This window comes from Gallinula chloropus (genome assembly GCF_964237585.1).
Source record: "Gallinula chloropus genome assembly, chromosome: 3".
Classification (NCBI taxonomy): Eukaryota; Metazoa; Chordata; class Aves; order Gruiformes; family Rallidae; genus Gallinula; species Gallinula chloropus.
In genome coordinates this window covers 29,206,787-29,219,414 of record NC_140087.1, presented here as the reverse complement: position 1 = coordinate 29,219,414, position 12,628 = coordinate 29,206,787, and the positions used below count along the sequence as shown (strand labels likewise).

Below are 12,628 nucleotides of genomic sequence, written 5' to 3'. Positions count from 1 at the left end.
AGTTAAATTGTGCATAATTTTATTAGTAACACTTTTTCCCCCCACCAAGCACATAAGAAATATTTACAAAATACTCAATTCTTACAAAATAATGCATATGGAAATTATTCAACTGATATACCCTGAACTGTCAATAGCACAGCAATTATTCACCCCTTGCTGTTTAGTGTATCAGTACAATGAAGGTTTATGTTCTAGTAGGGTAGGAGGAACACATGACAGAGTACAATTTAATTCAGAGAAGTCCGCTGCCTTGCTGATGAAATCAACACACTAAATCAGAACAAGCTTAAATGAGACAATTTTTACTAATTGTTGACAATAAAGGTCTCACGATGGGCAACGCATGTTATCTTCCAACAGGGCTGTTATTAAAGCAAACCCACATACCCTTTTTTCAAGCTGTAATTTACTTGCAGGGAACTGAAACCCAAGCAGAACATACTACAACTTCATTACAATAGCCTGCTTGAGAGCCGACCAAGCTAGTTCTAAGCCAGCATGTTCATCAACCCCATGTTCAGTACCAGTGTTTTGTCCATCTGCTAGAGACAGAGACACCAGATATCACAGAATGTTAGGAGATACGGGCACCTCACAGTCATCTTGCTGATGTGAAGGTCTCAGTTTGGTTCACTTCCAGCAAAAAGTAACTGTGCCACTGCACCACCAGCAACAATCTGATTCCTGTTGCTTAACGCCACTCACATTACACTCCCACACAGGGTCACAAGGAACCAGAAGTCAGAACCTATGGGTACACCGCTGCTGAAATGAGCAGGACAGTTCTCCTAACTTCTTGATTTCACACACCAACTTCTTGAGGCCATAGCACGGCTGTGCTGCAGCTCCTGTATAAGCCTGATTAGTAGCTTTTTGCTCCATTCGTTCATATAGAGTCACATAAAGGCAGCAAGGTATAGGATGACCTACAGAAAGTGAAGGCTATCAAGAAGACATAAGCAAAACCTGTAGTTAAACAGAATTATCCTGCTGTACCAATTATAAATTAAACTGTGTAGTTCTTTCCTAGGAAATTTAAACTCTTAATAAGATTATCTGTGATGAAAAAAAACCAACCCAACAACCTACAAACAAAACCCTTCGGCTCTCACTTCAACTTAAATGAATCCTACCCTCCCCCCATTCTTTAAGTCTACAGAGTTTCTAGACTCTCAAGATTTTACTTCTTTTAATCACCATTCAGCGTTTCCCATCATAGAACCTGGGTATCGTTATGTATTTAGGACTAAGGGCCTCCATGTGTTTTTCTCCATAATCTCTTTGCTTTCCCTTACTGAGTGTTTGTCAGACAAAACTCATTAAACAAAGTACTCCTTTATTCTCGGGTGGATGGAACTAAGAGAGCGAACAAACAGCAGTAATGCACTTGCTGCAGAGAAGAGGAAAAAAACAACATTCCAAGAAATTTTGTTAATACATGCCAATGCAGTTTTTTATGAGAAGGGATAGTTCCATTCAAGATAAACTGCATTTTTCCAGGACATCTACAGTGAAGAAAACATCTCAGACCTGACATCCAGCAGTAAGTGTTACACAAACAGGAATGAAACATAACTGTATTTTTTATTACACATGCAGTGCTTATACTTGAATTTATCATGCCTTTAATTTGGTTCATCTCATTAAATGTAATGTATGACTACCATTTGCAGTGGTTTGCATTTATGTTTGCACATTTGTATATGCTGAAGTTTTAAAAAGGCAGCAATGAAAAAGGCTAACTCAAGATCCTAATGAGCTGTTCCAGAATATGCTTTTGAATGAGTTTTGAGCTATCCAGTCATGCTGGTTCCCTCTGCAAAAGGAAGTTAAGACAACTTTCCCATGGGCCCAAAACAGCGACAGGCATTTGCCAAAGCAACTCTCCACAGTCTGAACAAACTGAAGGGATTTGGAAATAGGCAGATATTTGAAATAAAGTTTGAAAAGTGAGTAACTGTTAACAGTCTCACTTTAGCTATCCTTTTTTTTTTTTTTTTGAGAGAGAGAGAGAGGTTGGATACATCTTTGAAAAGTTACCTGAACAAAGTACTATATATAAATTAGAGGATTGCTTGTTTTGTAATGCCAGCAAAGACTGATAGTATATATATTGATCAAAAACCTTGTCATCCTATGTGTAATGAGTCAGGAGTACAAAGCTGCAGATATTTCGTGTTCAATTTACTGCAACTTTATCTATTATGGCTTTTCAAGCAAATTCTCAGGCTGAAGTCCAATTTTAATTTTATTGTTCCTATTGAGATGGAAAGCATAATCCAGACATGACTGCCCTTTCTCTAGTGCTTGGATAAAAGACAAGATCTGCCACTTGTACAGCCCCACTCAAAAAGGCAAGACACCATTTCTAATCCATCCACTATCCCAACAATCCAGCTGATGTAACAGCAACAGTTCTGTCTTCCCAGGTGCACTGTTACCAAACTGCCTAAAATATTCTCAACTGTCAACTGAAATTGAAAATGAATAGCAGGGAGGTTTTTAATGAATTTTTAAAGCTACCACTTCATGGCAAATTTGCAAGTGTTTTTAGAAAGGTGACTGATTAAAATGATGCACTTATACAACAGAGTTCTTCTATATCTGTTATTTTACCATATTCACTTTTATGACTGGCTCAAAACTGCTGTTTTAAGTCAAGGGCTGAGAATCACTGACAGAAAGTAGGATATTCATTTAGAGAAGTCACATGTAACTTAATTCTGGAAATACCACATAAACTAATTACCATCTTACACTCCTCCAAGATAGATATTTAGTAACAGTCATGAAGCAAAAGAACAGACAATATTTAAGTACCTGACATAAATGGTTTCTGTTAACCCTGCTTTAAACAAAAGACAGTATTATCAGTCATCTTCATGGTTATAAAATAGCCAACAGGAGCGACTGCAGCCATCAATACTTTTAAGGAAGGTATCTGAAGGGCACAATATATTTTCCCCAATGACTTCTAACCTGCAGGTTTCTAATGTTCCATTTACAATGTGTATTTGTCTAGTAAGCCTGCAATCTGTATATTATTACCAAAAAGAACTCTAGTAAAATAAGTTTTGCTTGATGGCTTGCAATCATTTCTGAAAGGGCAGCAGCTCCTTCTTACAAGCAATTCTAAAACACTGTCCATTTGCCGTCACTTGTTCAAGTACCTTGTGTACAGCTGCTCAGCTGCTCTCCTCTACTGCAGGGTCATGTTCAGATATTCATTCAGATAGCTCTAATTTTAAATGCAAGCTTTTTTGTTTGCTGATTTCTTTCTCTTTCCCCCTCGCACTTCTCCCTCCCTCCCTTTCCTCCCAATTACACAGAAAGCTACAGCCTCAGCTACGAAGCTACCGACCAGTTACCCTCATTTACAGGAGAGAAACGGGCAGACAAAAGGTGACAGCCGATAATCATCATGGCATCAGCGAGTCTCCAGTTCTTTGCTTTTATCCTGGCTTTGTTTGGTGTTTTTGGAGATATCACTGCCACCCTGCTACCAAACTGGAAGGTGAATGCAGACGTTGGTTCGAATATCATAACGGCTATAACGCAGATGCAAGGACTCTGGATGGACTGCACCTGGTACAGCACTGGGATGTTTAGCTGCACCCTGAAATACTCCGTCCTCTCTCTCCCCGTCTACATCCAGGCTGCACGGACCACCATGGTACTGTCCTGTATCCTATCAGCCTTTGGGATCTGCATCACTACAGTTGGAATGAAATGCACAAAGTTGGGAGGGGACACTGACAGCAAAAGTCACGCTTGTTTTGCTGGAGGAGTCTGCTTCATTCTTGCAGGAATCTTTGGCTTAATACCAACATCCTGGTACACGAGAGAAATAATTTCAAATTTCCTGGACCAGACCATTCCAGAGAGCAGTAAGAATGAACCAGGAGGAGCAGTTTACATAGGATTCATTTCAGCAGGGTTTCTGCTTGTTGCAGGTGTGATCTTCTGCACTTCCTGTTTTAAAAAGCCGCAAGGAGCATGGATTTACCCCCCAAACGAGCACCATTTTGCATCCACAGAGCAGGAGAGCAACGCAGGTTACAACCTGAAGGACTATGTGTAAATACAGTTATTTCTATCCATTAAGGCTTTTTCTGTGCTATGTGTAGTTTGAGTATTTCAAAGAATGTGTAACATAACACTTAACTTGTCTTACATTTGGGTTGCAATTATGTTTAAACAAGGCATTTCATTTATAGCTGCATCTACAAAAATATGAAGTAGGAAACAAAGCTTGCATCTGCTACAAGAGCACTTTTTGTTGATTCTTCAAACCATTCTTTTTGACTTTCTCGTAACATTTATTGAAGAAAAAGCAACTATTTTAAAACACAACTGACAGTACAATTAAAGTACTGATGGCTTGTTACAGGAAAGATGCTTAAAAACTAATGGCTTTCTATTTAGCAAATCAGGCTATCAATAACATGTAACGTTTGTAGTGTATTTTACATTTTAAACTTTAATTATGATGCAAAGGAAAAAAATAACCAACCCCCAAACCAGTCTCTATCCAAGAAGCTCAATTCGATGCTTTTTAAGTAGCAGGCACATCTGCCTTTCATTTTCAGCTCTAAATTGCTTTGAAATTTCTTTTAAAACCACAGCCCCCCAATGAACCAAACCAAACACAAACAACAAAACCCCACAGACCCAAACCGTAGCTGCATTGTATATTCCTCATGCCAGGCTGAAGAATCAGCAGTACCATTCACATCTTGCCAAAACTCTCTCTCTCGCTCCAAACTGCCACCTGCTGTGAGTTTCATTCATTATTGTTAAAGAAATTTCTGCTGGGCATTCTCGAATTGTTACTGAACTATCACTGCAAAAAGTATGTTGGATGCGAGAAACAATACAACAGCAGAAACTAGGAAAACACCTGCAAACTGTATCTATGTTCTGGGAAATCTCACAGCATTCTGATTTACACTCACTCCAAGTAGTGTTTTTAACAGCTCAAGTAATACAGTCACCATTTATTACCTTCGATGTTCACTTTGTAAATAATTTAAATTATTCCAGTGGGGTTTCATCCAGACCCACTCCCATGTATTCTATTACTGTAAAATATAACATAAAATGCTGATACAGAGGTAACTTCTTCACTTAAATTTATTTTCTTACCCCCTTTACTTTGATTAATAATCTTAATCTTCTTCTATTGGTCATTAGCAGAGTATGTTCTAGCAAAATGCTTCTCTAAAGAATCAAACTGATGTTAATTTGGGAATGAAAAGGGGTGAGATACAAGCCTTTAAATTTAGGTATATGTAATTCTGGAAAAGTCAACAAAGCCAACTGCTATTTATTCTGCATCTTTATATACAACTTTAATTTCCCTTATTATTAGCCTGAAATTCACTACAACAGTATGAAGGGGCCTTGACATCTAACCCAGGGCAACATTCTATGTATAGCTTGCTGAATAATGCAACATCTTCTGTTAGAGCATTCAAGGAAGTTAAATGTTTTATTCACCTAATATATAAAGAGTCTTTAATCTAATATACATAGAATGAAATCATGTCTTGCTTGTATTGCTTCTGTCATGTAGCCCTTTTGAGTTTCTCGTGTATCCATCAAGCAGCTTGCTTTGTACTTTTCCTAACACTAATATCAGTAGATAGTTGGTACTGCAGAGACGTAACTATGACCAAAAAGCCAATTTTCCTTTGCTTAGACACAATTCTGTGGAGCACTGTTCCACTCCATTCCATAAACCAAGAGTCTTCTGTGTCTCAACTTTCATAGTTATTGTTGAAGTAGCTTTAATTAATTGGGCAAACAAGGTAAATAACTAATTCCTCAAAACATGCATCTCCACCTTTACTAAGGGGCTTAACATGACACTAAGCTGTGATCAGTGTAATGTATGTGAATTAAAACTAACATGTAAAATAAGAAGCAAAGGCACTTTACAGAAGGGTGTAAGAAGAAGGTAGTAATTGCACACTAGGAGCAAATGAAAGCATTCATCAGTTACATAAGCAGCAAATTCCTCCTAAAACTTCTCACACAAGTACTTGAACTTCTTTGTATACCTATGAAATAAAAATCAAGCACTGAGCCACTTCATTTCATGAGCAAAAGCTTCCCAAGAAAACAAAGACTCTGTCAGTAACTAATATCTAAACCCACGTCAGTCTACAGCTAAAAGCACATGGACAAATCAGAAGATCAATCTACAACAGCAGTTTGAAGGAAACACAGTGAAACAGGTACCAGGTTGGGCTGAAAAATTTGTACTTTCTAGTTTTGCAATATAAGCAATGTTTGTTTTAACTCAGAGAAATACATTAAACAAATACATGCTTGCTGTTAAAGGTACTGCCTTTTGTTATTCAGCAAAGCACCAACTGACTGTAGCATTTCACAGAATCACAGAATGATATGGGTTTGAAGGGACTTTGAAAAATCACCTAGTCCAACCCCCCTGCCAGAGCAGGATCATCTAGATTAGGTCGCACAGGAACACATCCAGGCAGGTTTTGAATGTCTCCTGAGAAGGAGACTCCAAAGCCTCTCTGGGCAGCCTGTGCCAGTGCTCTGTCACAGGTAGCGAAAAAGTTTTTCCTTATGTTCACATGGAAATTCCTGTGCTCCAGCTTGCACCCACTGCCCCTTGTCCTGTCATTGGCCATCACTGAGAAAAGCCTGGCTTCATTCTCCTGATTCTCACCCTTTACATATTTATAGACATTGATAAGGTCATCCCCCAGTCTCCTCTTCCCCAGATTAAAGAGACCAAGCTCACTCTGCCTGTTCTCATAAGGAAGATGTTCTACTCCCTTAATCATCATAGTGTCCCTGCATGGAACTCTTTCAAGGAGTTCTATGTCTTTCTTGAACTGAGGGGCCCAGAACTGGACACTGTATTCCAGAGGCAGTCTCATCAGGGCAGAGCAGAGGGGGAGGAAAACCTCTACTAACCACACCCCCTCTAATTACCACAGGATGCCACTGGACTTCTTGGCCACAAGGACACATTGCTGGTTCATGGTCATGCTGCTGTCCACCAGGATCCCCAGGTCCTTTTCCCCTATGCTGCTCTCCAACAGATCCATCCCCAACCTATGCTGGTACATGGGGCTGTTCTTCCCCAAATGCAAGACTCTACGCTTGCCCTTGTTGTATTTCATTAAGTTTCTCCCCACCCAACTCTCCCACCTGTCCACATGTCACTGGATGGCAGCACAGCCCTTTGGTGTGTCAAATTTGTTTATACTAAGTAAGATTCTGTCAACCCTGAGTTACCTCTCTCTGTCCATGATGGCCTTTCCTGGTGGCTATAAGAGCCAACGGGATCCTGGGATGCATCGGGAGTGTGGCCAGCAGGTTTAAGGAGGTGATCCTCCCCATTTACTCTGCCCTGCTCAGGCCCCAACTAGAGTATTGTGTCCAGTTCTGGGATCCCTGGTATAAAAAAAGACAGGGATCTCCTGGAGAGTCCAGAGAAGGGCTACAAAGATGATTAAGGGCCTGGAGCATCTCCCCTATGAGGAAAGGCTGAGTAACTTGGTGTCGTGGTTTTACCCCGGCTGAGAGCCAAGATCCGTGCAGCTGCCTGCTCCTCAAAGGAAAAGATCAGGGGAAGAGGGAAAGGGGGCAGGGAGGGGGGAGAGAGGCAAGGGAAGGGAAAAGGAAGGGGCAAATAACCCCAAAACCAAGAAACCAAAAGCCCATGGGTTGGGATAAGGATAGTTTATTAAGATAAAAGAAAGATAAAATATAACAATTCTAACAGGACTTTAGAGCAAAAATATATGAAGCTGTTGATACACGATGCAGTTTCTCACCGAATCCACAACTCAGGCCGTGCCACCCAGAGCCATCCCGGAACCCGACCGTCCCCCAAGAACCGCGCGTCCTGGAGCCGCCCCTGCTCTTCCTCCCATCAGCCCCCCGATATCCTGGGCAGGACGTAATTGGCATGGAATACTCTCTTTGGCCAGTTTGGGTCACCTGTCCTGGCTTCGCCCCTCCTTTCTCATGAAGAGCTGAGAAAGTCCTTGACTGTCTGACAGCAACTAAAAACATCAGGGTGTCATCAGCACTGCGTTCATTTTAACTCTCGAACAAAGCATTTCATCTGCTGCTACAAATGAAGTTAACTCCATCCTGACCAAAACCAGGACACCTGGGACTGTTCAGCCTTGAGAAAAGAAGACTAAAGGGGGACCTTATTAACATTTATAAATATCTTAAGTATGGGATGCAAGGAGAAATGGCCAGCCTCTTTTCAGTGGTCTGTGGAGACAGGACAAGGGGCAATGGCTGCAAGTTGGAAGTTCCGCACCAACATGCTTTCACAGTGAGGGTGACAGAGCCCTGGGACAGGCTGCCCAGGGAGGTGGTGGAGTCTTCTCCTCTGGAGATGTTCAAGACCTGTCTGGATGCCTATCTATGCAATATGAGCTAGGGAGCTGCTCTAGCAGGGGGGTTGGACCCGATGATCTCTCGAGGTCCCTTCCAACCCCTATGATTCTATGATCCCAGTTCAGGAAAAGGGAAATATCAGTTGTAGCTTTCCAATTCTGAGACACAGCCTGCACAAGACTTTTCACTACATTAGCTCTACTATGCCCTCAAATTGTATCCACCACTGAGAAACAACCACCACAAATCTGGAATTTTGGCCTAAGTACTATTTCTGATATTTACTGGGAAGATGAAATCCTGAAAATATTTTTCAATCAGCAAGGTGTTGGGCAGGGCGGGGGGGGGGGGGGGAGGGGGGACCAAAAAGAAAGTAAGATGGCATAAGCACAGTTATTTTTCTTCAGAACAGACTGCAGTCTCAACTAGTAATTTAACATGCTTGAATAGGTACTTGGTCAAAAAATACTAACACAATTTTAAATCTTCATCAGAACATGCCCAGATAGAGGTTTTAAGATTCATTGTGATAAAAGAGAGAAAGAATGACCCTTCAAAGACTCCAAAGAGATAAGCCTGAAGAGTAAAAGGACCAGACCAAGAGCTAGACTGTCATAAAGGGGAAGCCAATATCAGTTTAAGAGAACCTTCCAGAAGTTACAAGTTCATTTCTGAAATGGAACAGTAGATTTCTATGGGCATTCAGGGGAAACAGACCCCACTTAGTGTCATGCACACATATTAAAAAAGAAAAAAAATATTCTTGTCAAAGACACAGTTTATTAAGTCTTGATTCCTGTAATTATAATGACTATAAATCAGCAGCAGTAGATAAAAGCACTGCAAAGAGACTGTTCGCCTCTATGTACTTAAGAGCAGATAGGAGGGAGAAAAGATGGTTACTTTTTTAAACAAACAGTGGGATGTAGGTGATAAAATGCTACAGCAAATAGGAGGCAGCTGAATATGAACGAAGTGAAACAAAGATTACAGAAATGGTAAAATTAGAGGTCTTTGACAAAGATGACAAATGAAAAGCTTTTACTTAGCAGGATCTTTCAGAAGACCAATCAACTTTTCTATGCATAATTCCCAAAGTTTATCAATACAAACTGTAAAACAGCAGGCTTTTCAAAGATGCTACAATTCTGGCAGGCTATCCTGTCATTAAACCCCACATCTCTCTCTTTGGAAACACCCAAAGAACACTGATCTTGAAGACGGATGTAAAAGTCAAAGACAAGTTCTGAGAAACCAACAAGAAATACATTTTCTTGAAGCAAGTGTGTTTTGTTTACAGGAGTATCATATCACTACAATCTGTAGTATGGAGATGTTGAACCAGCACCCATCTCAACATCACACATATTGCTTGACTGACAAACAAACAAAAACCCCAAAGAAATACCTCCAAACTTACCTCTGGCTTTGGAACAAAGGCTTGACCTGGAATTATGAAACAGTTTTCAACAGTGCAGAGATGCTGGGACATGATGGACAGTCTGCTTCGTTGCTTACTCCCTGGATTAGCTGTAAGCCTCTGTTGAAGAATCAAAACATGAATCAGTGAAACTGAACTGACCAAGTGGTTGGTTACATTACAGCTTGATTGTCAGTGTAACAGAAGGCAATGACAAATGAAAAAAAGAAATGCACTTAATAGAAAAGAACCCACATCACAGTTTATGCCCAATTCATAAAGAATTACTTTCTTCTATGTAGCAGCATTTGACTAAGATACCACAGTAATTTACAGCTTTGGTTCTGCAATCAAAGGCACATGAAAAACAGCTCCTTCAACTTCTGCAGAAGTTAATGAATATCAAAAGAATTCTGTGTGCACACAAGAATAAAACTCTTCTCACTGCAGGATTCAAAACAAACATAACACCACCTGACAGTATTGCCATATCCCTTCCTCTCACTGTATCAAGGATTTTTTTTTTCTCCTTTAAGATGAAACAGAGCTCCATAGAAATGAAATCAGAAAACATTTTTTTCTCATTATTATATTATTATAAGTCTGTACTTAACATTATATGCAAGGAAGATGCATCTACTTTATACAAATTTAGAATACCTAACAGTAAGAGCATTTCATACTTAAAGCATAATTTAGTAATTCTCTGATTTTCTCAAGAAATGTCTTACAAAGAATATAAAAAAACTGTCTGGGAAGAGGTTTTCTACACTTTCATGATTTGGCAAGAAACACTTTCTGTGTGTTTCACTAGCACAAACAAAATTTAGACATAAAAAGCACCCAGTAAAACAAGTTTCAAATGGTAAAAAAAAAAAAAAGCACTAAAGCAGAAACAGAATCTCTTCTTTACCACTACTTTAATAAAAATATAAAAGGCTAAAAGAAATTCGTGTATCTTGCAACATGTGTCCACCATGCAGCTTCAGATGAAAAGCCTACTCATGAAATTCTGCCACGCTTACTGAAACTATTCCTGGATAGTAAAATTAAAGCTGTTGAAGTTTTACAGGATTTTTTTAAAGAACTCTCCCAAAAGGCTGTTTGAGTATAAGCACAGAGCAAATAAGGTACTTTTCAATGACTTTTCAGAAAGAAAACTCCGTGATTTTCTTTCCTTACATCAGCATTTAAAACCACCTTTGTTATTGTCTCAGAGGAAACCTTTTAAAAAAAATAATTGTTTGCCACCCTTATTATACTCTGAAAATAAAAAGGGCTGGGACGTCTAACAATGCAATCAGAGATGCACTTCCTTAGCATCTGCAGTGGAAATGAAACAGACAATGACAAGGCTTGTAGTCCTTCCAATGCCAATTCAAACAAGCCAACCTTACTTCCCAGGAAAATAACCTAACAAGTCCCAGGCGGTTAGTTCCTGTGTCTCAGCTACAGAAGGGATAAGTTAATAGCGTCTACCTCTGGGCAGTAACATCTTAAACCACTTTAAACACATCCACAGAAACATCCCTGGCACTGCTCAAAGATATACTTCTGTAACATGACCTATTTTTGTAGGTTTTTGTCCCTCAATTGTAAAAATTTTTTTTCTTCCCACTTTTAAAATATAGATAGCAACTGAAACTGCACTAAGTACACTATGCTGCAGTTCAACTAACATTTTTGTATCTTCTATTAAAATTTTAGCAAGGCATGAAGCTAAACAGAGATTCTGAAGCTTCACCTGGAATACGTCAAGGTGGTACTTGACATCTCTTCTAATGCTGCCCACTACCTGTGGAACAACTGTAAATTCTGTCCTTCAGTAAGCTAGACCAAAAATGAGGATTAAAATCCCATTATCAATAAATCTGCAAAATCTTCCACAGGTATTAACCTAGATGAAGGATTACATTAGCAAAGTTTATCTTATAAAGGAGTATTAAACACGTGTTAGTACACAAGTCACTTTCTGCAGAACAACTTTTTTTAAAAGAACATATGTATTTATATTTAACATCTATCAGTTATGAAAACATAATGGTAATTTCTCTTCTGTTTGATGCTCAAAAAATCTGAATTATTTTTCACTTTATTAGCACCTTTTGCCTAGTGTTCTAAATAGACAGCAGTGTTAGATATAAAATGATTAAGTATTCCTCTCTCCTAACACGCCTGTCTTCTAGATATCTTAACAGTTTAGCACCCCACCTCCCAGCCTACGGATCATATTGGCATAACAGTTCAGGCGAACTACCCTGCCCAGTTTTGCTCAAAAGCAGAGACTGACAAGATCTTCTATTTAAACTGAAATATGACTCATTTTAATGGAAGTGGGCCAGAAAGTACCTGGCCCAAGAGGCAGATTTGAGATGAAGCAACAAGGAATTTAGGGCAAGTTGAAGATTCTTATCCACAAAGTAAGTAATACTTTTAAGAATTTGAATTAAAGAGAGATGAAATTATCTGCTTGACACTTACTAGAGTCTCTTCTAATGCCATGGCTATCTGGCCTTATCCTCCCTCCTTAATAGGCCTCAGAATTCAGTATATAACTGCTGGATCTTGTCAAGAGTTTTAATAAATTTAAACATATCATCTAATCGCAGAACAGAGTGGTCTGTAATAACAGGTCCATACTGACATTACATACGCCAATGCAACTGTGATACAAGGAAACAGAAAAGCAGGAAACTACCACCAGCAAGAAAGGGAAAGGTATTTTCTACCAGTTGTACTAGTAAAAATGAGCTTGACCACAAACAGCTTCATTTTCTTACTGTTAAGTTTTCCTAATTGATTATAAAG

At 39.4% G+C, this 12,628-nt stretch overlaps 2 protein-coding genes across 3 annotated transcripts in view; one reads left to right on the top strand and one right to left on the bottom strand.

Moving 5' to 3' along the window:
- The window catches only part of TFB1M (transcription factor B1, mitochondrial), a 29,157-nt gene that overhangs the window by 5,697 nt on the left and 10,832 nt on the right, over positions 1-12,628 (bottom strand). For both annotated transcript variants that reach the window (XM_084262208.1, XM_084262207.1), the window contains exon 6: positions 9,821-9,940. In XM_084262208.1, coding sequence (XP_084118334.1) covers positions 9,821-9,940 — 120 coding nt within the window. The remainder of the gene's footprint in view (positions 1-9,820; positions 9,941-12,628) is intronic.
- CLDN20 (claudin 20) lies at positions 3,388-4,084 on the top strand (the record flags this gene model as incomplete). The annotated part of the gene is made up of 1 exon (XM_084262126.1): positions 3,388-4,084. The coding sequence occupies exon 1, from the start codon at positions 3,425-3,427 to the stop codon at positions 4,082-4,084; it is 660 nt and encodes a 219-aa protein (XP_084118252.1). The 5' UTR covers positions 3,388-3,424.